Raw genomic sequence first — 27,351 nt, forward strand, 5'->3', positions numbered from 1 at the left:
CCTCCCTGGGTAAACACCAGGTCACTCAGACCTCACTGGGAGTGTGTGCTGGAGAGGGGAGAGGATGGGAATACCTCACCCTCCCTGGGTAAACACCACGTCACTCAGACCTCACTGGGAGTGTGTGCTGGAGAGGGGAGAGGAGGGGAATACCTCACCCTCCCTGGGTAAACACCAGGTCACTCAGACCTCACTGGGAGTGTGTGCTGGAGAGGGGAGAGGAGGGGAATACCTCACCCTCCCTGGGTAAACACCACGTCACTCAGACCTCACTGGGAGTGTGTGCTGGAGAGGGGAGAGGAGGGGAATACCTCACCCTCCCTGGGTAAACACCAGGTCACTCAGACCTCACTGGGAGTGTGTGCTGGAGAGGGGAGAGGAGGGGAATACCTCACCCTCCCTGGGTAAACACCAGGTCACTCAGACCTCACTGGGAGTGTGTGCTGGAGAGGGGAGAGGAGGGGAATACCTCACCCTCCCTGGGTAAACACCACGTCACTCAGACCTCACTGGGAGTGTGTGCTGGAGAGGGGAGAGGAGGGGAATACCTCACCCTCCCTGGGTAAACACCAGGTCACTCAGACCTCACTGGGAGTGTGTGCTGGAGAGGGGAGAGGAGGGGCAATCCATACAGCATGGGAGGTTACTGTGTGTCACTCATACAGGTAACTCACAAAATACAGGAAACACCAACATAAAGTGTCTTAAAAGGGCGTTGGGCCAAAACAAGCCAGAACAGCTTCAATGTACCTTGGCATAGATTCTACAATTGTCTGGGACTCTATTGGAGGGACACCGTTCTTCCACGAGAAATTCCATAGTTTTGTAAAGGGTCGATGTGCAGAAGGTGGGACGGAGTCAGGCGCAGGACACAGAGAATGAGTAATAACAGACTTTTACTCAAAACAACAGAATATATTCCACGCAGGGAAAACAATCCAGCTCACAAAATAGAAGCGACAGCTAAACACAGAACAAACACAAAACCAGGTGGGAACCAGAGGGTTAACTAGGGAATAAATAACCATGGAATGGAAACCATGTGGGAACCAGAGGGTCAACGAGGGAATAAATAACCATGGAATGGAAACCAGGTGGGAACCAGAGGGTCAACGAGGGAATAAATAACCATGGAATGGAAACCAGGTGGGAACCAGAGGGTTAACTAGGGAATAAATAACCATGGAATGGAAACCAGGTGGGAACCAGAGGGTTAACTAGGGAATAAATAACCATGGAATGGAAACCATGTGGGAACCAGAGGGTCAACGAGGGAATAAATAACCATGGAATGGAAGCCAGGTGGGAACCAGAGGGTCAACGAGGGAATAAATAACCATGGAATGGAAACCAGGTGGGAACCAGAGGGTTAACTAGGGAATAAATAACCATGGAATGGAAACCATGTGGGAACCAGAGGGTTAACTAGGGAATAAATAACCATGGAATGGAAACCAGGTGGGAACCAGAGGGTCAACGAGGGAATAAATAACCATGGAATGGAAACCATGTGGGAACCAGAGGGTCAACGAGGGAATAAATAACCATGGAATGGAAACCAGGTGGGAACCAGAGGGTCAACGAGGGAATAAATAACCATGGAATGGAAACCAGGTGGGAACCAGAGGGTTAACTAGGGAATAAATAACCATGGAATGGAAACCATGTGGGAACCAGAGGGTTAACTAGGGAATAAATAACCATGGAATGGAAACCAGGTGGGAACCAGAGGGTCAACGAGGGAATAAATAACCATGGAATGGAAACCAGGTGGGAACCAGAGGGTTAACTAGGGAATAAATAACCATGGAATGGAAACCATGTGGGAACCAGAGGGTCAACGAGGGAATAAATAACCATGGAATGGAAACCAGGTGGGAACCAGAGGGTTAACTAGGGAATAAATAACCATGGAATGGAAACCAGGTGGGAACCAGAGGGTTAACTAGGGAATAAATAACCATGGAATGGAAACCATGTGGGAACCAGAGGGTCAACGAGGGAATAAATAACCATGGAATGGAAACCATGTGGGAACCAGAGGGTCAACGAGGGAATAAATAACCATGGAATGGAAACCATGTGGGAACCAGAGGGTCAACGAGGGAATAAATAACCATGGAATGGAAACCATGTGGGAACCAGAGGGTCAACGAGGGAATAAATAACCATGGAATGGAAACCATGTGGGAACCAGAGGGTCAACGAGGGAATAAATAACCATGGAATGGAAACCATATGGGAACCAGAGGGTCAACGAGGGAATAAATAACCATGGAATGGAAACCATATGGGAACCAGAGGGTCAACTAGGGAATAAATAACCATGGAATGGAAACCATGTGGGAACCAGAGGGTCAACGAGGGAATAAATAACCATGGAATGGAAACCATGTGGGAACCAGAGGGTCAACGAGGGAATAAATAACCATGGAATGGAAAACAGGTGGGAACCAGAGGGTCAACGAGAGAATAAATAACCATGGAATGGAAACCATGTGGGAACCAGAGGGTCAACGAGGGAATAAATAACCATGGAATGGAAAACAGGTGTGTACAATAAAGACAAAACAAATGGACAATGAAACGTAGATCGGTGGCGGCTAGAAAACCGGTGACGTCGACCGCTGAACGCCGCCCGAGCACGGAGAGGGACCAACTTCGGCGGAAGTCATGACACGTTTGGTGTTTTGTTGATAGTGGTGGAAAACGCTGTCTCCAGAATCTCCCATAAGTGTTCAATCGGGTTGAGATCTGGTGACTGAGACGGCCATGGCATATTGTTTACATCACTTTCATGCTCATCAAACCATTCAGTGACCACTCGTACCCTGCTGATGGGGGTATTGTCATCCTATGGTGGCCAAAATAATGGCCTGCCCAGTATTTTAATATATGACCCTAAGCATGATGGGATGTTAATTGCTTAATTAACTCAGGACCCACACCTGTGTGGAAGCACCTGCTCTCAATATACTTTGTATCCCTCATTTACTCAAGTGTTTCCATTATTTTGGTAGTTACCTGTAGAGCGGCAGAGGAAGGTTGGCTGGCAGTTGGCTGAATCCATTTAAAAGATGTGCTGAGACACGGACATGCAAACACCTAGTGCTTCTACACCTGCATTGCTTGTTGTTTGGGGTTTTAGGCTGGGTTTCTGTACAGCACTTTGAGATATCAGCTGATGTACGAAGGGCTATATAAATACATTTGATTTGATTTGATTCACATTACTGCCAAACCTGAGGAAATCCTGCTTTCTTCTCTACCTCTGCTTCATATCAACATTCACAAAGAAACAGCCTCTCCCTCTCTGCTAGCCATTGCCCCACTCTCGTTGGTGATATCATGGCCTCCCTCTCTGCTAGCCATTGCCCCACTCTCGTTGGTGATATCATGGCCTCTCCCTCTCTGCTAGCCATTGCCCCGCTCTCGTTGGTGATATCATGGCCTCTCCCTCTCTGCTAGCCATTGCCCCACTCTCGTTGGTGATATCATGGCTTCTCCCTCTCTGCTAGCCATTGCCCCACTCTCGTTGGTGATATCATGGCCTCTCCCTCTCTGCTAGCCATTGCCCCACTCTCGTTGGTGATATCATGGCCTCTCCCTCTCTGCTAGCCATTGCCCCACTCTCGTTGGTGATATCATGGCCTCTCCCTCTCTGCTAGCCATTGCCCCACTCTCGTTGGTGATATCATGGCCTCTCCCTCTCTGCTAGCCATTGCCCCACTCTCGTTGGTGATATCATGGCCTCTCCCTCTCTGCTAGCCATTGCCCCACTCTCGTTGGTGATATCATGGCCTCTCCCTCTCTGCTAGCCATTGCCCCACTCTTGTTGGTGATATCATGGCCTCTCCCTCTCTGCTAGCCATTGCCCCACTCTCGTTGGTGATATCATGGCCTCTCCCTCTCTGCAAGCCATTGCCCCACTCTCGTTGGTGATATCATGGCATCTCCCTCTCTGCTAGCCATTGCCCCACTCTCGTTGGTGATATCATGGCCTCTCCCTCTCTGCTAGCCATTGCCCCACTCTCGTTGGTGATATCATGGCCTCTCCAGGTCATGAGTTTATATACAGTTACTATGTGTCTTAACACTTTCCCTTTCAGTTCTACATATGGACTCTGCTACTTGTTCAAACTGAAAGCTTTTTGGCACTCCTTCTCCCAGCCTGTTGATACAGCCTAGTTTTCTCTCTTTCTTTTTCTCTCTCACTCTCTTTTTTTTCACTCTCTCTGTAAGGGTGGAAGGAGTGTCATAGCAGCTCTGGTTAACAGATTGAAACCTGTTGGCTCAGCTCAGAGTCCTCTACCCGGGGATAGGGCAATGGAATCAGCCTTAAATGGTAACACACGTCCTCTCGTTACGCTCTCTAGACAGGCAGATTAGGAATTCTGGGATGCTGACTTGCCCAGCCCCAGTGGATGATTGACAGTTCTCGTTAAGCCACTGGGATCTTTTCTTTGGGAAAAGTTAGAACCTCACTCAATACTCAAGTTTTAGCTTTCGACTTTAGTCTCTCCCTCTCCCTTTCCCATCTCTGTGTGTGTCTGTGTGTTTGAACTACCTTCATCTTAGGGACAGATCAACATTTACGGGGGGCTGGTCCAACTCAAGGTGTCATAAAAAAGAATACACCCCCCTCCACAGCATTACAAATATTTTCACATGACCCTCCCCATATACTTCTAAATAAATTGCACACCCTCCCCCTCATAGAGTCAACGACCACAAATAACAATAACTCTAGTAACCCTGTGTTTATAAATGTGGATATCGACATTGCCACTTCAGCATGCTTTTGTGGCACAGTCGATGGCACGCAGGGCTACAGGCCAGAAGGTTGAGGGTTCGAAGACCAGCACAGACGAGCTCATTCTCCCTGCCTGTTTCATTACACTACGATCAGCGCCGGCTGCACACAATGATCAACTAGAAGGAGGTCAGCTGTTCTACATGTTGATGCCATATTTAGAATTGTATAAAATATATGCAACAAGTTTTCCACCAACAGGTTTCTGTGCCAATGCACCACACAACCAATAAACAAAGCATACTGACTAAGGGCAGTATATCATCGTTTGCGTTTTCAACACCACAATAAATAGATTGTCAATCTCTACAAACAGAACATACATTCCTCCCTACCTTGTAGGCCTACCCAGTATCGAAGGCTTGGCTTGACAATCTCAGAATGTCATTCAACTTTTTGTTTGATTTGTAACAGATGTCTTTTTCCATTCATCAATGAATTGGCCGCTGCACAGTTTGTATTCGTTTAATTTTATTAGTCAGTCAAAAAAGAAATGCATATTTACACGAAGATTTTTTTTAAAGTAACGGGGATTGCACAATAAAATCATGGACTTATTTCCATTCATGTCCCTCATTTTACATAAATACATAGACAATTACATCGATACAGACACATTACAGAGATAGATGAAAAATGCTCAACCTCAGATGAGTATGAGGGGGGAGTTTAAGTACAGTTCTTAAGAGCTTGTTTGGCTGGTAGCTTATTCTTTAGACGTTTGGGGCTGCTGGTGAACCATGATGTGCAGACGTAATCAAAGTGACACTGGACTAGCACACTTGCCAGAGTCTTTAGGGTGTCTATAGCTGGGTTTCATCCAATTGGTGAAAGATATTCATGCGAATATTCAAAAATATTCATAAAAACAATATTCCATTTCAGAGTTTACATTTGGCAGCGAACATCATGACAGAGAATATTTTAATTTACCGGACATTTGAAAATTGCACGAACATTCATATGCATTCAGATCCGACCTGGAGCAGCCAGCGCCATCAATAAACGAGGGATGTTGGCCTAATGAGCCACATTTACATGTCCTTAAAAACAAATTACAAAAACACTACTCCTTGTGTTTCGATGTGTAGCATATGCAAAACTGTATAGCCACTCCAATACCTTGACTTTGTTGTCCTTAAGCCATTTTTCCACAACTTTGGAAGTATGCTTGGGGTCATTGTCCATTTGGAAGACCCATTTTGCGACCAAGCTTTAACTTTCTGACTTGATGTCTTGAAATGTTGCTTCAATTATCCACATACTTTTCCTGCCTCATGATGCCATCTATTTTGTGAAGTGCACCAGTCCCTCCTGCAGCAAAGCACCCCCACAAAATGATGCTGCCACCCCAGTGCTTCATGGTTGGGATGGTGTTCTTCAGCTTGCAAGCCTCCCCCTTTTTCCTCCAAACATAACGATGGTCATTATGGCCAAACAGTTCTATTTTTGTTTCATCAGACCAGAGGACATTTCTCCATGTGTAGTTGCAAACCGTAGTCTTTTTATGCGGTTTTGGGGCAGTGCCTTCTTCCTTGCTAAGTGGCCTTTCAGGTTATGTCGATATAGGACTTGTTTTACTGTGGATATAGATACTTTTATACCTGTTTCCTCCAGCATCTTCACAAGGTCCTTTGCTGTTGTTCTGGGATTGATTTGCACTTTTCGCACCAAAGTACGTTCATCTCTAGGAGACAGAATGCGTCTCCTTCCTGAGCGGTATGACGGCTGCATGGTCCCATGGTGTTTATACAAATGAACATGGTACCTTCAGGTATTTGGAAATTGCTCTCAAGAATGAACCAGACCTGTGGAGATCTCCAATTTTTTTCTGAGGTCTTGGCTGATTTCTTTAGATTTTCCCATGATGTCAAGCAAAGATGCACTGAGTTTGAAGGTAGGCGTTGAAATACATCCACAGGTACACATCCAATTGATTCAAATGGTGTCAATTAGCCTATCAGAAGCTTCTAAAGCCATGACAACATTTTCTGGAATTCTTCAAGCTGTTTCAAGGCACAGTCAACCTAGTGTATGTAAACTTCTGACCCACTGGAATTGTGATACAGTGAATTTATTTGTGAAATGATCTGAATGTAAATAATTGTTGGAAAAATTACTTGTGTCATGCACAAAGTAGATGTCCTAACCAACTTGCCAAAACTATTGTTTGTTAACCTGTCTAGGACACAGGTTCCGCTTTTAATATTTAACTTTCACACATTAACAACTCCAATACAGTAAATGAAAGATAAACATCTTGTTAATCTACCCATCGTGTCTTATTTTTTAAATGTTTTACAGCGAAAACACAACATATTTTTATGTTAGATCACCACCAAATCCCAAAAAACACACAGCCATTTTTCCCAGCCAAAGATAGAGTCACAAACGCAGAATTAGAGATAAAATTAATCACTAACCTTTGATAATCTTCATCAGATGACACTCATATGACATCATGTTACACAACACATTTATGTTTTGTTCAATAATATGCATATTTATATCCACAAATCTCAGTTTACATTGGCGCCATGTTCAGAAATGCCTCCAAAATATCCGGAGTAATTACAGAGAGCTACGTCAGATAACAGAAATACTCATCATAAACTTTGACTAAAGATACATGTTCTACATATAATTAAAGATACACTGGTTCTTAATGCAACCGCTGTGTCAGATTTTTTAAAACATTACTAAAAAAGCCTACCATGCAATAATCTGAGACGGCACTCAGACGTAAATATATTTCTCTGCCATGTTGGAGTCAACAGAAATACGAAATTACATCATAAATATTCCCTTACCTTTGATGATCTTTCATCAGAATGCAGTGCAAGAAATCCTAGTTCCGCAATAAATCGTTGTTTTGTTCCATAATGTCCATTACTAGTGTCCAATTATCTACTTTTGCTAGCAGGTTTAGGTCACATGTCCAAAAGCTGCCGCTGGTCTAGGCGAACTCGGACAAAAACTTCAAAAAGTTATATTCCAGGTCGAATAAACTGGTCAAACTAAGTAGAGAATCAATCTTTAGAATGCTATTATCATATATATCCAATAACGTTCCAAACGGAGCATTCGTTTAGTCTACAGAGTAATGGAACGCAAGGCGATATAATGACTACTGCGTGTAACCAGGAACTGGCATTCTGCCAGACCAGTGACTCAAATAGCTGCCATCCGGTCCCACATCACACTAGAGGTTTCATTCCACGTTTTACTGACTGACATCTAGTGGAAGGCGTAGGAAGTGCGAACAGATCCATATCTTATTTGGATGTGAATAGGCAATGAGTTGAAAATCAACCAGCCCCAGAATTTCCACTTCCTGTTTGGAAGTTTGCCTGCCCTATGAGTTCTGTTATACTCACAGACATAATTCAAACAGTTTTAGAAACTTCAGAGTGTTGTGTTGTGTCTATCCAATAGTAATAATAATATGCATATATTAGCATCTGGGACAGAGTAAGAGGCAGTTCACTATGGGCACGCAATTCATCCAAAGTGAAAATCTTGCCCCCTATCCCTAAAGGTTAACAAGAAATGTGTGGAGTGGTTGAAAAACGAGTTTTAATGACTCCAACCTAAGTGTTGGACTTCAACTGTATCTCTGGAATCCACTGGACATGGTTGTAATTAGTGGGGGGGGGGTGGGGTTGAGTGATTGAGATTATGGATGATTGGGCTGAAAGCTTGGGGTCATAAATTGCCTGTTCCCCTACCTCATACCACTTCAGTTGACCCTCAATACTAGATTTGTCAATGGTGTCATAGGTATTTGTGAAATACTTTCGTGGAATATATACTGTACGTCCTCTTTGTGTGTGGGCTTGTTTGTGTTTGTGTTTGTGTGTGTGCGTGTGTGTGTGTGTCTGTTTGTTTATCTGTGCCCTAATCAGGCTTTTGCTGTGTAGGGGGTCGTCCCCCTTTCCTGTGACATATGGGTCTTCTCCCTGGCTTAGCGCCCACCCATTCTTTTGTTTGGTCACACTGGTCACTATATACCAGCCATGGATGAAGAACAGGCAGTGTGACGTTCACTGGTTTGTTTTGTTTGTTGTTTATTTATTCTGTACATCCCTAGTTGAAGCTGAGGTGACCTGGTGACTCATTGGCACAGATATCGTTCTCTGGATGGTGAGTGCTTTCATACTGGGAATCATAACGCTTTATTTCGTCTTTGAATCTGGGAATTTGTTGAATGTACAGTAGATACATGTAGATGTGTTTTTGTTGATGAGAGAGAACTGTGACTTTAAATTGGTGCATCATAGTGTACAATAGTGTGTAATGTTGTTTCTGGTGATGGCTTTGTCTGTGATGTAGAAGGCGTTCCCACTTCTCATGTTTGAAGAGGAGACGGCTACACAGGAGGTGCTCAGAAAGAACATGTGGCCCTCAGCTCCTCTCGTCCTCCACAAAGAGGATTTGGGTTGGGAATGGTAATCTGGGAAGTGCATTCTGGTATTATCTCCCTCCGTACGGGCAAATCTGGATAGATTGGATGGTCGGTGTAAACATCTTTCGTTTCCTCAGCGAGAGAACAATGGGTGAGATTACGCCAAGCTGTTTTACACCGAGAGATCAAAGGAACCAGCTCAGTTGCTGTTGCCAATGTGGACAAAACAGCCCACATCCTAACAGTGCCTCTGTCCTATCTTTATAAACACACTACTCAGCTAACGGTAGAGACATAGGACCACAGGACCTTACGAGGGTTTCATGTTATTTTAATCCACTTATTTGTTGAAAATATGTTATATTTTTAAATCCCCAAACCAAACACTAATCCACTGAGTTCCATGTGAAGTTGTCTCCTCATACAGAGTGTGGTTGTTGTCGTTTCTTTGTGTGTGTAAAGTAGGTTTTCTGTTCACCCGGAGTTGATATTGTCTGACCTGATCTAATCGGTAGAAGAGTTTCCTCTTAAGCCCTCCTCTGTGCTGCAGGTCCCCTGTTCTCCCTGAGAGGTTGTCTCTGTCTTTATTTCTCTATCTCCGCCATAGAGACACATCTCAGCCTGCCTGGGCCCTGTGTTCTCCAGAGGGGTATTTTACGTAACAGGTTTGAGGAGTTAGAGAGTTGACTTTGGTCGTCTCTTGAGTTCAACTCAGGATAACCGGATAGCCAGGTACATTTCGATGGCAACGAATCCTTCAGAACTAACGTGCTCCGGGGCCATGCTTGCTCAGAGCTCGAGTCCCTCCCTCTTGCAAAGGTTGCGTCATCATCCCCTTTGTTTGACGAAGAATGATTAAATATTTGATTAATGAAATGTTTTAATGTGTTAAAAAATAGTCATGTTAAAATATATCACCGTACACATTTAGTAATGACCGGATGCATTTGAAGCTTCACTCACAGTAAAACTTTTGTATGACATCATATATTTATTTTATTGATAGGAGTGGGGGGGAAAGGTGCTTGTGCATTGATAAGCACACCAAAGACGGCATTAAAGAAAGACAGCGCTTCTAATAGCCTATTTCACACCATAGCCTGTTGAATTTGCAAGATAACTTTTCTTTCATTCTGATTTCAACACTAATTAAAATGTGGCTCTGACTCAGCATTGTCTCAATGAAGAGTTTGGCATTCGACTAGCCATGTGTGACATGCACATGCAGTTACAAGCCTGCTAGAGTTAGTGGCAGGCGGACAAGCAATATCCACCGTCATAGTAAGGATGACGCCTGAGCTGGAATGTGAAGCTAACTGAAGCTACCTAGCTTTAGAAAACCCAGAGTACATCTAGCTTGCTTCGTAGGATACCCCTCAGGAGATCTCTCCTCCTGGCTTGTCTGTTTATGTGGGATCTCTCCTCTCTATATGCCCTCCTGGGATTGGTTGAGAGATCTGGCAGCCCTAAAAGTGCCCTGTGTGTGGTAGGATATCAGGCTGACTGTCTGTGTGGCAGCAGGTGGCACAGGTGGACATGCCTGCCACCCTCTGCCACCCCAGTGACCCGTGGAGGGGCGGCTGGGCGGCTGATTGGCTCACTTGGCTTGGGCATCAGTTGGCACGGGATGGTCTGCAGACAGGGATGTGTTGGGACGGGCCTGAAACAGGTAGGCTCCTGTGCCAGAGGGCTTCTTAGTGGGATTAGGTGTGTTGAAGGTGAGGCATTCCTACTAGGTCAAGCCAATGGGCTGTTTCCTACAACAGACAGGTCCAAACGGAAACTCCCACCTGCTTAAAACATGTTCTCTTTCTGCGTGTCAGTTTCATAGTGGTGACGTCCTCTCCCAGGGTTCTCTGCTCTGCTGCTCGGTAGTCTGTCTTATTTACTGTGCTACTGACAAACCTGAACAGAGTTGTTAGACCAGGAAGAGATTTCACTCTCTCACTCTTTCTGTCTCTCCCTCTCTCTTTCTCTTTTTTTCTTTCTCTCCCTCTCTGTCTTCCTCACTCTATCTACGTGTGTGTGTGTGTGGGTGCGCGTGTGTGTTTGTGCGCGTGTTTGTGCGTGTGTGTGTGTGTGTTTATCCTGGGCATGGGGCCCACGGCTGAGCTGGGGAGTGTGGCCCACTGTGCTCAACTTAGCTTTATCAGGCTGTTGAACAGGAAGAGATACCCTATCAGACACAGAGGGAACCAACAGACTGCTCGAACACAATGGTCCACCCAGGCTGGGGCTAGCCAACTACACTCTCCAACTACACTCTACTCCACCGGAGTGCCGACGTCACATAAAATTATAATTTTCATGAAAAACTTCTGATTACAGCATCCAAACAATAACAATGTCCTGTGTATTTGCAGATTATTCTTTGGGTGCTGAAATCAGTCGGTTTTTATAAAAATGTAATTTTATGTGACATCTGCGCTCCAGTCCTCCCACGCTAGTCGCCTCGCTACTTCATGGTAAATGGTGGAGTAGAGTGTAGTCTGCTAGGGCTGGGCTGGCAGAGCAGGCGCAGTTTAAACACAGCTCTCTTCCATGTATTTAGTTCTGTATATTTTCACGGGGTTATTGGATGTTTCATGGCTGTGTACCCCCTGCCAGGATGGCACTATAGACTAACAGAGTGGTGACAACGAGAGTCTGTAGTATGTCATTGTCAGGTGGTGCCATCTACAACACTCCATCCGGTACTACTGAACTCGTTCTGTTTATACTGTTTATACAACACACAATTACACCCAGTCTAGTTTCCTGCTAAGCCTAGATGGCACCATCCCAAAAAGCTGTCAAATCCCCTTCTGTCAGCTGTCTAATCCTCTTCCTTTAATTCTCTCAGTCTCTCCTTTATACACTATGTTTTAGAAGGACAGTAGAAAAGTGGAGAACGCAATAACTGATCTCAGTTCTCATAGGTTGTGTGTGTGTGTGTGTGTGTGTGTTTGTGTGTCTGTCTGTCATGGGCTGCCCTACTGTACATACAGTGACAGAGAAATCTTTTAAGACAAATTGTTGTGAGAATGTGAGATCCCTAGCCACAAAGGAAGTGTGAGAGCTATGTTCTGTTCTGGCAGGCTATAGTTTTATACCAGCACTCATGTCCACTGGTTAACACACTGTGTGGATAGGCTGAGTTTAGCTCACATGACTGAGTTAAGCTCATAAACTTCTGTATATTTTACATTTTCGGACTCCCTCTTGTGTGATGACTCCCTATGCCGTTGAATGATCAATTCTGGATGGGAAATCGTAATTTGCTAAGCATATGAACTGACACACAGTCTGTACAATGTAGGATGCTCATGCTACTGGAGAGAGGGGGGGGGGGGGGGGGCTCTGATACCACGACAGGAAGCTACCAGGGACAAATTGGAACTCGCTGACTGTTAACTTAATTTGACTCTCCATTCTAAAGGTTCTTAACTTTGTTTTCCCTCTCCCCTCCGGCTCCTCCTCCTGATCCTCCTCCTGCTCCTCCTCCTCCTGCCTCTCCTTCTCCTCCTGCTGCTCCTGCTCCTCCTCCTTCTCCTCCTGCTCCTCCTGCTCCTCCTGCGCCTCCTCCTGCTCCTCCTCCTTCCTCTCCTCCTCCTGCTCCTCATTCTCCTGCTCCTCCTCCTCCTCCTCCTCCTGTTCCTCCCTCCTGCCTCTCCTCCTCCTTCTCCTCCTGCTCCTCCTCCTTCTCCTCCTGCTCCTCCTCCTTCTCCTCCTGCTGCTCCTTCTCCTTCCTTCACCTGCTCCTCCTCCTCCTGTTCCTCCTCCTGCTTCTCCTCCTCCTTCTCCTCCTGCTCCTCCTCCTTCTCCTCCTGCTGCTCCTTCTCCTGCACCTCCTCCTTCTCCTCCTGCTCCTCTTCCTCCTGCCTCTCCTCCTGCCTCTCCTTCTCCTCCTGCTGCTCCTTCTCCTGCTCCTCCTCCTTCTCCCCCTGCTCCTCCTCCTTGTCCTCCTGTTCCTCCTCCTGCTTCTCCTTCTCCTCCTGCTCCTCCTCCTTCTCCTCCTGCTGCTCCTCCTCCTCCTCCTCCTCCTCCTCCTCCTCCTCCTCCTCCTCCTCCTCCTCCTCCTCCTCCTCCTCCTCCTCCTGCTCCTCCTCCTGTTCCTCCTCCTGCCTCTCCTCCTCCTTCTCCTACTTCCTCCTGCTCCTCCTCCTCCTCCTGCTCCTCCTCCTGTTCCTCCTCCTGCCTCTCCTCCTCCTCCTCCTGCTCCTCCTCCTCCTCCTTCCCCTGCTCCTTCTCCTCCTGCTCCTCCTCCTCCTGCTCCTGTTCCTCCTCCTGCCTCTCCTCCTCCTTCTCCTCCTTCTCCTCCTCCTTCTCCTCCTGCTGCTCCTTCGCCTGCTCCTCCTCCTCCTGCTCCTCCTCCTTCTCCTCCTGCACCTCCTCCGCCTGCTCCTGCTCCTCCTCCACCTGCTCCTCCTCCTCCTGCTCCTCCTCATCAAAGTTCTCCTCTAAAAGCTCAGCTGCAGTGATAACCTTGGACAATGCTGTAGAGTCTGCTTGCACGTGTAGAGTGATAGGTTAGATGTGAATCATAACAATCATATGTGTGCTTGCTTATTTTCACACAGGCACATCTATGTGCACCCTTGTCATATTAAGATATTTGGATGATTTATGAGTAATTTGTGTATTGAAACAGGGACATTTGATAGAGTATTTTTTTTCCACTGCTCAATTTGTTTTTGATTGCCTTGACTTTTTGACGCGAGACCTTTGCATATGCATTCCAAAGATGAACTCTCTCTTTTTGCCCTGTTCTCCCCCTTCACCAAACTCTCTGTTGCTGTCTCTTCCTCTGCCTCTTGCTGCCCTGCTGTAGGATTACAAGACAATGATGCTTCAAATCAAATCAAATGCTATTGGTCACATACACATATTTAGCAGATGTTATTGTGGGTGTAGAGAAATGCTTGTGTTCCTAGCTCCAACAGTGCAGTAGTATCTAACAATTCACAACAATACACACAAATCTAATAGTAAAAGAATGGAATTAATACAGAAAATAAATATTAGGACGAGCAATGTCGGAGTGGCATTGACTAAACTACAGTAGAATACAGTATATACATATTGAAATGAGTAAAACAGTGTGTAAACATTATTAAAGGGCTTTGGCTTGACTCTCTGGTTTCGATGGGTTTGAGCGATGATCATGTTTCCCGAATAAGATTGACCACTGTGGCCCTTGGGTGTGTGAGTGGTTGTTATGGTCAGAATGGGTGTGAGTGTGAATGGTCACTATGGTTCATAGAGAAGAGACTGGTCAGTGTGGTTGAGAGGGGTCCTTTAGGTCCATAAGGGTGTGTATGCATGTTCAGATCAGGAACACTCCCCATGCTGTGGTATTCAACCTCTGGTCCAACAATAACAGCAGGCAGAACAGAACCCACCCACAAACAGGATGGGAATACACACAATACAGTACTGACCCGCTGACCTGTTTCTCTCTCTCGCTCTATTTTTTGGCATGGGAAACATATCTTTGCATTGCCAAATCAAGTGAAATGAACAATCTCTACCCATCTCTTTCTCTTACTATATAGGCTACCGTTGTGTCTTGCTCTTAACATACACAAAGCCCTCTGTCAATGAGGCGGCTCCTGTTCTAAAGCTCATGCCTGTCATTGGGAGATAGACCGGCCAACGATGAGGACAGCTGAAGAGGGGGATAACAGAGAGAGAGGGAGAAGATGGGTGAAAAAAGCCCTGGGAAAAGGAGTGTGAATTTTCCCCGGTGTTAGTGGCTGGGCTGTGGGGACACTGTATGGTTTTGTCTGCAGGCAGTGCTGAGCCAAACAGGATTAGAGGAGGAGAGGAGGCTCCAACAGCAGAACAAAGCAGCTCACAGAGAATGTGATCTGGGCCTGGCTGATGCTGTAGGCCTCCCTCTGGTACTGCACCACCATCTAGAGAGACTGTTGTCAGCTCCAGAACTCCACACTACCATCTACTGTCCTCACAAACTCCCACTCATCCCCATGCCCCATTTCCCTCCCAAACCTTCCAGTGACCCTGGCATTACCACCACATTCCCCTAATCTTACTGCCTTGTTTCAATAGTCTCACTGCCTCCATACCCACTCGCCACAAATGACCAGGGATGTATCTATTCCCCCAGCTGCTGACTGGCTGGCTCTGCTCAATAAGATCCCACATAGAGCAGCACAGTGCAGACCTCAGCCAGTCAGTCAACCCCCACGTCACATTCCATACGGCTGCTCTCCTCATTGACCTGGTACTAATGAGGTCAGATGGAAGGTAACTGGCTGGGCCATAGAAATAGAATGAATTGTAGTTCTGTGACATGGTAACTCACTTCCTGGTTGAAACTCCAGTCCTGTCTCACTCAACACACAACACACACCTCACCTGTGTGACTGCCAACTGACAGGGTACAGCAAATACACACACACACACACACACACACACACACACACACACACACACACACACACACACACACACACACACACACACACACACACACACACACACACACACACACACACACACACACACACACACACCAATTGATCTGGTTTCTGTATATTCTGAGAATAATCCTCTCTGACTTGTCTTTGTAATAGGTGTAATCAGGGATGAAATGAGCATGTCCCCAGTCTCTAGTCTGCTGACAGGGCTGACACTTCTATCTAATAGGAGGTGGGTGATGTTGCTAGGCAGCTGTTAGCCTGTTCCACACTGAATACGGTAGAGATCTGATCATCTGAGCCCATGGCATGTCAGACATGTGACTGTGGACTGGGGTCACTCCTCTGTATGGTCCTTACTATCACAACGTGCCAGAAAGAGGGTGTTCCTAATGTATTTTCCCCTTAGTGGAAAAGCCCAGAGGTCATATTCTGTACAGTCGATCCCTCTGTGGACAATATCAGAGCCGGACTATTCTATCTCCCTGGCAGAGGTCTACTCCCTCAAGATATATGACTGTTTGTCCATGTGTCATGACATTCTATCAACTTCCTGTCATGTGTTGCACATTTTCCATAGTCCTTTCGTGGGCGTGTGTGTCCTCTGTCCCCTAATCAAATCACTGTGATAGTACTGTAACTTACTTACTCCCCTGTATCCCTACATGCAGACATGAGCTCATCCACTGGACGGCACACCCCATAGATAGAGGAGCAATGTTTCCACATCCTCCACCCCCCATTCCTCCTCCACCCCCCATTCCTCCTCCACCCCCCATTCCTCCTCCACCCCCCATTCCTCCTCTACAACCATTCCTCCTCTACCCCCCATTCCTCCTCCACCCCCCATTCCTCCTCCACCCCCCATTCCTCCTCCACCCCCCATTCCTCCTCCACCCCCCATTCTTCCTCCTCCACCCCCATTCCTCCTCCACCCCCCATTCTTCCTCGGTATAATCTCTAAAACAACAGACCACTTTAGTGTAATGGGGTTATTAGAATCACATTTGAAATGACATTTTGACACGAGTACAAAGAGACTATAGTTGAGACAGAGGGAGGAGGTTTGCTCTCTGATGTAGAAACCTCACTGCAAATGATGGGTTTCTGTAAAGGGCGAGCGCTTTAGATTGTTTCTCATAATCTATGAGGGTGGGAAGTTAGAAGATAATGACAGTGTAGAGAACAGTCAGTGTGGGTTCCTGTGTGTCTGTGTGTGTGGTCCTGTCTGTCGGTTTGACTTGTCACACTCTAGGAAGGAGGAGCAGCTGTGAAAGTTTCACATCCTTTCAGGGCTCATAACTCACACCTGAATGTCCAATCACAGCCCTGACCTGCCAGGCTGCCAACAGATGCTGTCATATCACAGCTCTGTCCTGTGTGACTGTCGCCAGAAACCAGCCAAACAGAGGCCTGGATTAGAGGTCACCAGGGATCGAATAAGTAATCTGGTCCTTAGGTCACCACAGGGGTCAGTGTTGGGTTGTTTCATCACTAGGGGTCAGCATGTCTGTTTGGCCGTGTGTTTGTCCATGGCCGTGAGAGAGACTACGTCTCTACGGACAGTGTTTAATGTATGTATTTATTTGTCTGTTTGGCCGTGTGTTTGTCCATGGCCGTGAGGGAGACTACGTCTCTACGGACAGTGTTTAATGTATGTATTTATTTGTCTGTTTGGCCGTGTGTTTGTCCATGGCCGTGAGGGAGACTACGTCTCTACGGACAGTGTTTAATGTATGTATTTATTTGTCTGTTTGGCCGTGTGTTTGTCCATGGCCGTGAGGGAGACTACGTCTCTACGGACAGTGTTTAATGTATGTATTTATTTGTCTGTTTGGCCGTGTGTTTGTCCATGGCCGTGAGAGAGACTACGTCTCTACGGACAGTGTTTAATGTATGTATTTATTTGTCTGTTTGGCCGTGTGTTTGTCCATGGCCGTGAGGGAGACTACGTCTCTACGGACAGTGTTTAATGTATGTATTTATTTGTCTGTTTGGCCGTGTGTTTGTCCATGGCCGTGAGAGAGACTACGTCTCTACGGACAGTGTTTAATGTATGTATTTATTTGTCTGTTTGGCCGTGTGTTTGTCCATGGCCGTGAGGGAGACTACGTCTCTACGGACAGTGTTTAATGTATGTATTTATTTGTCTGTTTGGCCGTGTGTTTGTCCATGGCCGTGAGAGAGACTACGTCTCTACGGACAGTGTTTAATGTATGTATTTATTTGTCTGTTTGGCCGTGTGTTTGTCCATGGCCGTGAGGGAGACTACGTCTCTACGGACAGTGTTTAATGTATGTATTTATTTGTCTGTTTGGCCGTGTGTTTGTCCATGGCCGTGAGGGAGACTACGTCTCTACGGACAGTGTTTAATGTATGTATTTATTTGTCTGTTTGGCCGTGTGTTTGTCCATGGCCGTGAGAGAGACTACGTCTCTACGGACAGTGTTTAATGTATGTATTTATTTGTCTGTTTGGCCGTGTGTTTGTCCATGGCCGTGAGGGAGACTACGTCTCTACGGACAGTGTTTAATGTATGTATTTATTTGTCTGTTTGGCCGTGTGTTTGTCCATGGCCGTGAGAGAGACTACGTCTCTACGGACAGTGTTTAATGTATGTATTTATTTGTCTGTTTGGCCGTGTGTTTGTCCATGGCCGTGAGGGAGACTACGTCTCTACGGACAGTGTTTAATGTATGTATTTATTTGTGTTTCCCTATGTAAACTCTCGATCAGTAGATTCTGTCGTTTTTTTCTGTGCTGTGCTCCGATGTGAAAGCTGTGTTGGTATTTCCTGTTTTCGCTGTGGAGCGACGCCCTTTGAACTCTCCAACAGGCGCTCCCCCAGGACAACCCCACTCTTTACACTCTGGGCCCCATCCCTCAGGGAAACAACAACACATTCACTCATGGATGTTTGTTTTTAATCAATATCCCATAAGGTATTTAGATTTTTTTCCCTAAATATTTGTCTCTGACTGCCATACAGTGTTACAGTCCAATTCCTGTCCACATGTTATCACCCCACACAACAGGCAGGCACTGAAATCACACAACCTGAACAACTGGCACAACATCGTGGTGCTAACTAGTGACATCAAGGCCTCCACAGTGTCAATGTGAGAGAAACAGAAGAGAGAGAGATGTATACCCAGTGTATGACCATATTAGAGAGACATATTTCCCTCAGATAACACAGATCCACAAAGAATTCTAAAACAAATCCAATTTTGATAAACTCCCATATCTACTGGGTGAAATACCACAGTGTGCCATCACAGCAGCAAGATTTGTGACCTGTTGCCACAAGAAAAGGGCAACCAGTGAAGAACACACACCATTGTAAATACAACCCATATTTATGCTTATTTATTTTCCCTTGTGTACTTTAACCATTTGTACATTGTTACAACACTGTATATATATATATATATAATATGACAATTTGTAATGTCTTTATTGTTTTGAAACTTCTGTATGTGTAATGTTTACTGTTAATTTTTATTGTTTATTTCACTTTTGTATATTATCTACCTCACTTGCTTTGGCAATGTTAACACATGTTTCCCATGCCAATAAAGCCCCTTGAATTGAATTGAATTGAGAGAGAGGAGAGGTGTTGTTCTGATAGCTTTATGACTTGTTCTCCCTGAGCATAACATCTTGACACATCACACCATTGTGTGAGACCTTTTATCTGGTTCTTTGTAGCACAGAGAGTGTCTCTTCGTGAGAGACGGTTGCTATCTGTTGTGCCGGGGTCATAAACGGACAAATGTTTTTCTGCTGGGACTTTTAGGAGAACTACTGTGATGTCCCCATCTGATAACCCCACAGAGTAGAGGCAGCCCAAAAAGCGAGGGAAGGATAGTGGTTGGGGGGGGGGGGGCTGTCAGGGCTGTTTTGGTTCTGCCAGTCACCATGTTCCAGTTGTCCACGGGCCCCAGAAACTGTATTTCCTTTGCTGGCTGAAAAGATTGTTGACATTTGGAGCAGCAAGATAGGAGCCACAATGTGTGGGAAAAACCACGAGAGAGAGAGAGAGTGAGAGACATTTGTAATGTCTTTATTCTTTTGAAACTCCTGTGAGTGTAATGTACTAGAGAAAAGGTGTGGCGATTGATTGAAGGTTTTCTGTTCTGGCAAGTCCATCAATCTTTGTGAGAAGGAGAGAGGAGACATGAGGAGAGAAATAAACAGGTGAGAGGTGGAGAGAGATAGAAACAGAGAGGGTACTATCCTGCGTTGGAGAGAGGGTATTGTAGTGGTGAGAGTATGATCCTTGAGAGGGCAGTGAGTAGTGGAGTACTGTGAGAGGAGAGTAGAGGTGAGGAGAGGAGAGGTGAGGAGTGGAGAGGAGAGGAGAGGAGAGGAGAGGAGAGGAGAGGAGAGGAGAGGAGAGGAGAGGAGAGGAGAGGAGAGGAGAGGAGAGGAGAGGAGAGGAGAGGAGAGGAGAGGAGAGGAGAGGAGAGGAGAGGAGAGGAGAGGAAGCCTCGGGGAGGGGGGGGGGCTATTGTTTCACATGCTGAGAGTCTATCAGAGAGGAGAGCGAGGCTGAGTTGGAACAGACTGTAACACAGAGGAAGGGCCAGGCTACAGCACCGGCCCCCGCCTTTCTTTCCTCCGTCTTTCCCTCTGTCTCTCGCTCTCCTTTTTTTTACTCGCCTCCCAGCAACTCCACAATAAACGTAGACGCTGGTGGCAGTCTACAATTAAGAGTAGCTGTAAAGAGCTCTGGAGCCTTGACGCCTTCGTGTTTTCACTGCAGACACACACAGCGGGACCTGGGTTAGGTTGAAGACGCTGGCTGAATTAGAACACCATCCTCTCTCTGGGACACGCTGGCAGAGGTCGGCTCTTGTTTGTTTTGTTTTTGTCAAGGAGGGGGTGTAGCAGGGTTCACACGGGTACTGAAGGGACACCCCGCTGTTACAGCGGTGTCCCGTGCCAACACAGAGGCACGAGGTGGGTGGGGTGAAGTTACCTTCTGATCTGTTGCGGGGGACGAAGACCACCTTCCACCTCTCATTGTGGGTCTTTACTCAGGTAATGCTGCGTGTACATCCCTTGACCTAAAGAAGATGTGCTTATGGACTGAATGTTAGACACGGCAGACTCAGACTGTACAGAGCTGTTGTGTTGTGCTTGTTTTTGGTTTATTAAGCCTTATTTTAGCCTTACTCAGCAGAGGCTGTTTTGAGTCAGATGGATTTGTTCTAGAAGTGACAGCGTGTGTACTGATGGCGGGAACAGCGATTAGAAAGGTTTTCGTCTGGGGTGGCTTGCTCCACTGTGTCTTCGCCTGTGTCTTCGGGATGTGCTCGGGTGGGTTTCCTGGCTGAGGGAGGTGTGGGGGGACTTTGAGTGTGGTTATGCTGTTTTTACAGTAAACATTAAGCTGTCGTCTGAGCAGGCTGTTGGAAGAAAGGATACGTTGTGTGAGAGGAGGTGAGAGTAGAGTGCTGGTTAGATTAGCTCGTTGGCACTGAGAGATTACCCGGTTGCTTGTGGAGTGTGCAGGGCTGTAAGCAGGATCTGTGGTCTGCAGGCTGAGTGGGCTGCACCGCTAATGGGCCAGAACACCCAGGGCATTGATGCAGGATTAGGGGCTGAAGTTCCACTGCCCTCTGAGGGAACAGGGGAGGAAACGCAGCCATGAGTGTGGTTGAGGTGGTGTGTGTGTGTGTGCATGAGTGTGGTTGAGGTGGTGTGTGTGTGTGTGCATGAGTGTGGTTGAGGTGGTGTGCGTGAGCGTGCATGAGTGTGTGTGTGTTGAGTGCTGGGCGGGGGGGGTGTAAATGGGCCTGTAGTTTTGACGGCTTGATTTGGCAGACGGTACTGTTGGAATAAAGTGGTTGAATTCCTGTTTTCCCCCGTGTAGAGACCTTTCCTGTTGTGTTTCTACTACAAACACGGCTGTGGTATTCTGGAAAACGAGTATGTGGGGGCGTGTGGGTATTACTGTTTTGATAAGCTGAGTAAAGGTTTTGTTGAGAAAGGTGTTTTCATTGTTTCATTGTGACACTTTCTTGAGTCAGATTTAGTTTCCATGCCCTGATTATGTACTCACAATATGGCCATGTTGTTGGAAACTAAACCAGCACTGTCTCACATCCTCTGTCGCACTGTGTCAGACCAAACCTGATCAGATCTCATATCTGTCTCACAGCTACCTGCATCTCATACTCTCTCTTAGTTTCACAATATGAGACAAATACGGTTGAGAAGATATTGCCCCTGGCCCTACTGTAGGTTTGTCCTTCACACAGACCTTGGTTGCCATTACTGTAACACCTAGAGACCTCTCTCTATCCGAGCTGTGGAAGGTCAGGGGGTTTAAAGCCTCTGACTGAACAGAGGAATGTGCAGAACAGATTCCTGCCGGTTCTGGCATCCCAGTCACGGATACTTTCTTCTCAGTTAAATATGAGCAAATTGGCTTTGAACAGTCACCTATTTACCCACCAAGCAGGTCTAGTCTAACTTATTGTTTGTAGTGTGCATGGGGGTATATTTAAGCATTAAGGCCTGGGGGGGGTGGTATATGGCCAACGCAACGCGGAGTGCCTGGATACAGCCCTTAGCCGTGGTATATTGGTCATATACCACAAACCCCCGAGGTGCCTTATTGCTATTATAAACTGGTTACCAACATAATTAGAGCAGTAAAAATGTATATTTTGTCATACCTGTGGTATTCCACGGCTTTCAGCATTCAGGGCTCGAACCACCCAGTTTATAATACATTTTTGATCCCGATTTTTGGTGTCTTTGAATGTGTCTATTGTGTAAATATTTGTTTTTTTATTCACCCCAAAATCTTCCTCTCTTCTGTTCCAGGGACACAGGTCAAAGATGGCAGCCTGCTCCAGGGTCGAAGGCAGCCATGTTAGTGAAGGTGAACAGCATTGGCAGAAACCAGTCCGTGGTGCCCGCTAGCGCCCTGCACCTCCTCCACCACAACAACCTCAGCCCTGGAAGCCCTGCTGTGTACCAGGTCCACTCCGACAGACCCAGCCCTGCAGGCAAGATGGCTGCCCCCTTGGACCCCAAGCAAGCTTTCCACCTGAAGAAGGGAGACAATGGTAACTTCTGCCTGGTGATGCCCTCCACTGGCAGCAAGGTCCACCAGACCCCCCAGAGGTCTCAGGCTGGCACCCCCAGGCCCTCCTCGCCCCAGTACGGTGCCACTCCACCCATCTATGATGAACCCCCCATGGATCCACCTATCTATGATGAACCCCCCATGGAGGTGGAAGGGGCCCACCTCCTGAACAGGCCCTTCACCCCCTCCACCAGCCTACAGAGGGTCCGCCAGCCCCAATCCCACCCCCAGAACCAACCCCAGCAGCAGCCCAAGCTTCTCCAATACCCAGCCTCTCACCTGAGCTCCAAACACAAGAGAAACCCCTCCGCCACAGATTACAGCCCCGCTGGACGGGAGTGCATCAAACACATGGTCAACGTGGACCCTGCCACCTGCAAACAGAGCCCCTTATCCCAGCCTGTCCAGACAGAGCAGGGCCCTGCCCCAGAGCCTGCCCTGCCCCCCTCTCCATCCCCCTCCCCAGCCCCAGGTGCGATCCAGCCCAGGCCCAAGGAGGTGAGTCTAGAGAAGAAGCAGTCGTGGCGTCTCCTGGAGGCCAGTGCGAGGAAGAACATGGAGGCCCGACACAGCCGACAGAACAGCCTGGCCTCCCAAGAGTATCCGGCACCGGCGGCCGTTACCTACCAGGACTCAGGCTACTCTACGGGGCCCTCGCCCAGCCTGAGGAGGAAGAACCGCAGGAGAGCTCTGGGTGGAGGGGGTGCAGGGCAGGGCCGGCCAGGCTCGGTGGGCAGCACTGGGGAGCTCAGTGCCCTGAATGAGAAGCTGATGGCAGAGATGCGGGCGGTGGTGAGTCGCTCAAACACCCTGCGTGGCAGCAAGGCCAGCCTGGACACAGAGATGTCTGAGGGGTCTGTACCACAGGCCCGTTCCCCCTTGAACTCCCTAAAGAAGCACGGGGGCCGCAGCGCCTCTCGGGAGGACATCAGTGCCAGTAACCGCTCTCTGTATCGGGCCGGGAGCGGGAGTAACCACGGCGACGTACCCCTCTCGCCCCTGGTGTCAGACGGCATGGTGCGTCAGAAACGGACCTATGAGAAGGTGGACACTCTGGAGAAAAGCATCACCAGCCAGAACAGCCTGTCCTCCCCAGAGCCCCCCATGTCCCCCTCCCAGGTACGGTACAGCCCTCCTCTCAACACGGTGTACTGAAGGTGTTCGTGACTGTTGTACTTGTCTTATCTGTGTCTTAGCATTCAGACCTCTTTGTGTTTACACAGTAGAAGACAGAAGGGGCCTGTTCCTCTGGCGTGTGTGTAGCTGAGCGGGGATATGTTGACATGTTAGTGTATGTGCCTGGCGCCTGCTGAGTTCCAGGGCCTCTCCAGCCTGCTGAGTTCCAGGGCCTCTCCAGCCTGCTGTGTTGTGTATAGAACAGTGTGGTGACCTATGAAAGGGCAGTCTGTGTGAGGCTGAAAGGGTGGGTCTGTGTGAGGCTGAAAGGGTGGGTCTGTGTGAGGCTGAAAGGGTGGGTCTGTGTGAGGCTGAAAGGGTGGGTCTGTGTGAGGCTGAAAGGGCAGTCTGTGTGAGGCTGAAAGGGTGGGTCTGTGAGGGTGAAAGGGCAGTCTGTGTGAGGCTGAAAGGGCAGTCTGTGTGAGGCTGAAAGGGCAGTCTGTGTGAGGCTGAAAGGGTGGGTCTGCTCTGTGCTCTCTCTGTCTCATGTGACGGGGCGTGGCCTGATTAGCCTCGTTAGCTGCGTTACTGCAGGTCAGCTGGAATGTCTGCCCTCTATCTCTCTTTATTACTGCAGATAGATTGTGGCTTCCATCAATGTAATTGTCTGCATCATTTCTAATCCCCCATATATTTTTTTGTAAATACATTCTGTATTTAAATATATTTTCCTTTATTATTTTCCACTAACTCTACCACCTCTCCCCTAATTGGAGTAAACTAATGGACAACAACACTTAGGCTTCTGTTTCCAGTTTATACGCACTACAGTTGAAGTCAGAAGTTTACATACACCTTAGCCAAATACATTTAAACTCAGTTTTTCACAATTCCTGACATTTAATCCTAGTAGAAAATTCTCCCTTTTACGTCAGATAGGATCACCACTTTATTTTAAGAATGTGAAATGTCAGAATAATAGTAAAGAGAATAATTTATTTCAGCTTTATTTCTTTCATCACATTCCCAGTGGGTCAGAAGTTTACATACACTCAGTTAGTATTTGGTAGCAGTGCCTTTATACTGTTTAACTTGGGTTGTGACGTCCATTGTCGGAATGAGACCAAAGCACAGAGTGGAAAGTGTACATCTTACTTTATTTTAGATTAACACCAAAAACAACAAAAGATAAACGAACATATCGTTCTGCAGGCTACACATACCTGAACAAAAACAAGATCCCACAAAGTCAGGTGGAAAACAGGCTGCCTAAGTATGATCCCCAATCAGAGACAACGATAGACAGCTGCCTCTGATTGGGAACCATACCCGGCCAGCAAAGAATTAGAACATTAGAATGCCCACCCAAATCACACCCTGACCTAACCAAATAGAGAAATAAACAGGCTCTCTAAGGTCAGGTTGTGACATGGGTCAAATGTTTCGGGTAGCCTTCCACAAGCTTCCCACAATAAGTTGGGTGAATTTTGGCACATTCCTCCTGACAGTGCTGGTTTTAATTGAGTCAGGTTTGTAGGCCTCCCTGCTCGCACACACTTGTTCAGTTCTGTCCACAAATGTTCTATAGGATTGAGGTTAGGTCTTTGTGATGGCCACTCCAATACCTGGACTTTGCTGTCCTTAAGCCATTTTGCCACAACTTTGGAAGTATGCTTGGGGTTATTGTCCATTTGGAAGACCCATTTGCGGCCAAGTTTTAACTTCCTGACTGATGTCTTGAGATTTTGCTTCAATTTATCCACATAATTGTACTGCCTCATGATGCCATCTATTTTGTGAAGTGCACCAGTCCCTCCTGCAGCAAAGCAACCCCACAACATGATGCTGCCACCCCCGTGCTTCACGGTTGGGATGGTGTTCTTACGCTTGCAAGCCTCCCCCTTTTCCCCCCAACCATAACGATGGTCATTATGGCCAAACAGTTATATTTTTGTTTCATCTAACCAGAGGACATTCAAAGTACGATCTTTGTCCCCATGTGCAGTTGCAAACCTTAGTCTGGCAATTTGTATGGTGGTTTTGTTTGGAGCAGTGACATCTTCCTTACTGAGCCTTTCAGGTTATGTCGATATAGGACTCGTTTAACTGTGGATATAGATACTTTTGTACCCGTTTCCTCCAGGATCTTCACAAGGTCCTTTGCTGTTGTTCTGGGATTGATTTGAACTTTCCACACAAAAGTACATTCATCTCTAGGAGACAGAAGGCGTCTCCTTCCTGAGCGGTATGACGGCTGCGTGGTACCATGGTGTTTATAATTGTGTACTATTGTTTGTACAGATGAACGTGGTACCTTCAGGTGTTTGGAAATTGCTCCCAATGATGAACCAGACTTGTGGAGGTCCACAATTTTTTTCGGAGGTCTTGGCTGATTTCTTTAGATTTCAAGCAAAGAGGCACTGAGTTTGAAGGTAGGCGTTGAAATACGTTGAAATACATCCACAGGTACACATCCAATTGACTAAAATTATGTCAATTAGCCTATCAGAAGCTTCTAAAGCCATAACATAATTTTCTGGAATTTTCCAAGCTGTTTCAAGGCACAGACAATTTAGTGTATGTCAACTTCTGACCCACTGGAATTATGATACAGTGAATTATAAGTGAAATAATATGTCTGTAAACAATTGTTGGAAAAATGACTTGTGTCATGCACAAAGTAGATGTCCTTACCGACTTGCAAAAACTATAGTTTGTTCACAAGAAATTTGTGGAGTGGTTGAAAAACTAGTTTTAATGACTCCAACCTAAGTGTATGTAAACTTACGACTTCAACTGTATATACATTTTATGGACACAATGTATTTTACAATAGTTCTCTTTTGTTTGTTTTTAGTCCCATCGTTCAGCTACCCTCAACCCCGTTCAGCTACCCTCAACACCGTTCAGCTACCCTCAACCCCGTTCAGCTACCCTCAACCCCTCCCATCTATCTCTGAAGACCACACAATTTTTCAACTGTGCTGTGATGTTTCTCAAAAGTTCTGAACCGTTCTATTCTCATAGTTTCTACAGATTGTAAATTAAACATACACATTTTTGCTAAGAATATTATTATATTATTGACCGATTGACTATGATTTTTTAAATCTCCCAGCAGTGCTATTTGCAGAGTTATCTCAAGGTAAATGTTGCAATTTTCATCCATTCCTGAACCTGCAACCAAAAAGAAGCTACCAAACAAATTATCTAATGATTCTGTCTCTTTGCAGCAAAATCTGCAGAGCTGGGATGGTTGTATCCCCCATATTTATAACATTATATTGGTGGCCAAAATGTTGTATAATAATCTTAATTGAAAAATGTTGAGGTTTAAATCCAGCGTTTTATGTATCAGTTCATAAACCATGTGCCATGGAATTGGTACATCGAAAATCTCTTTCCAACTATTTTGCAATCTATTTGGCACAGCTGTCCATTTTTTGTCCTGAAATGAAACTGATATCCTGTTTTTCTCACCCCATTCTTG

The 27,351-nt window shown here is 46.5% G+C and overlaps 1 protein-coding gene across 3 annotated transcripts in view; it reads left to right on the top strand.

Annotated features, from left to right (window-relative positions):
• The window catches only part of arhgap46b (Rho GTPase activating protein 46b), a 93,709-nt gene that overhangs the window by 38,047 nt on the left and 28,311 nt on the right, over window positions 1-27,351 (top strand). For 2 of the 3 annotated variants that reach the window (XM_020506344.2, XM_031794194.1), the window contains exon 3: window positions 22,481-23,864. In XM_020506344.2, coding sequence (XP_020361933.1) covers window positions 22,481-23,864 — 1,384 coding nt within the window. Of the gene's footprint in view, window positions 1-20,291; window positions 20,687-22,480; window positions 23,865-27,351 lie in introns of those variants that run through there. The other variant, XM_020506345.2, reaches the window with a different exon arrangement.

Source organism: Oncorhynchus kisutch, linkage group LG17 (assembly GCF_002021735.2).
Source record: "Oncorhynchus kisutch isolate 150728-3 linkage group LG17, Okis_V2, whole genome shotgun sequence".
NCBI lineage: Eukaryota > Metazoa > Chordata > Actinopteri > Salmoniformes > Salmonidae > Oncorhynchus > Oncorhynchus kisutch.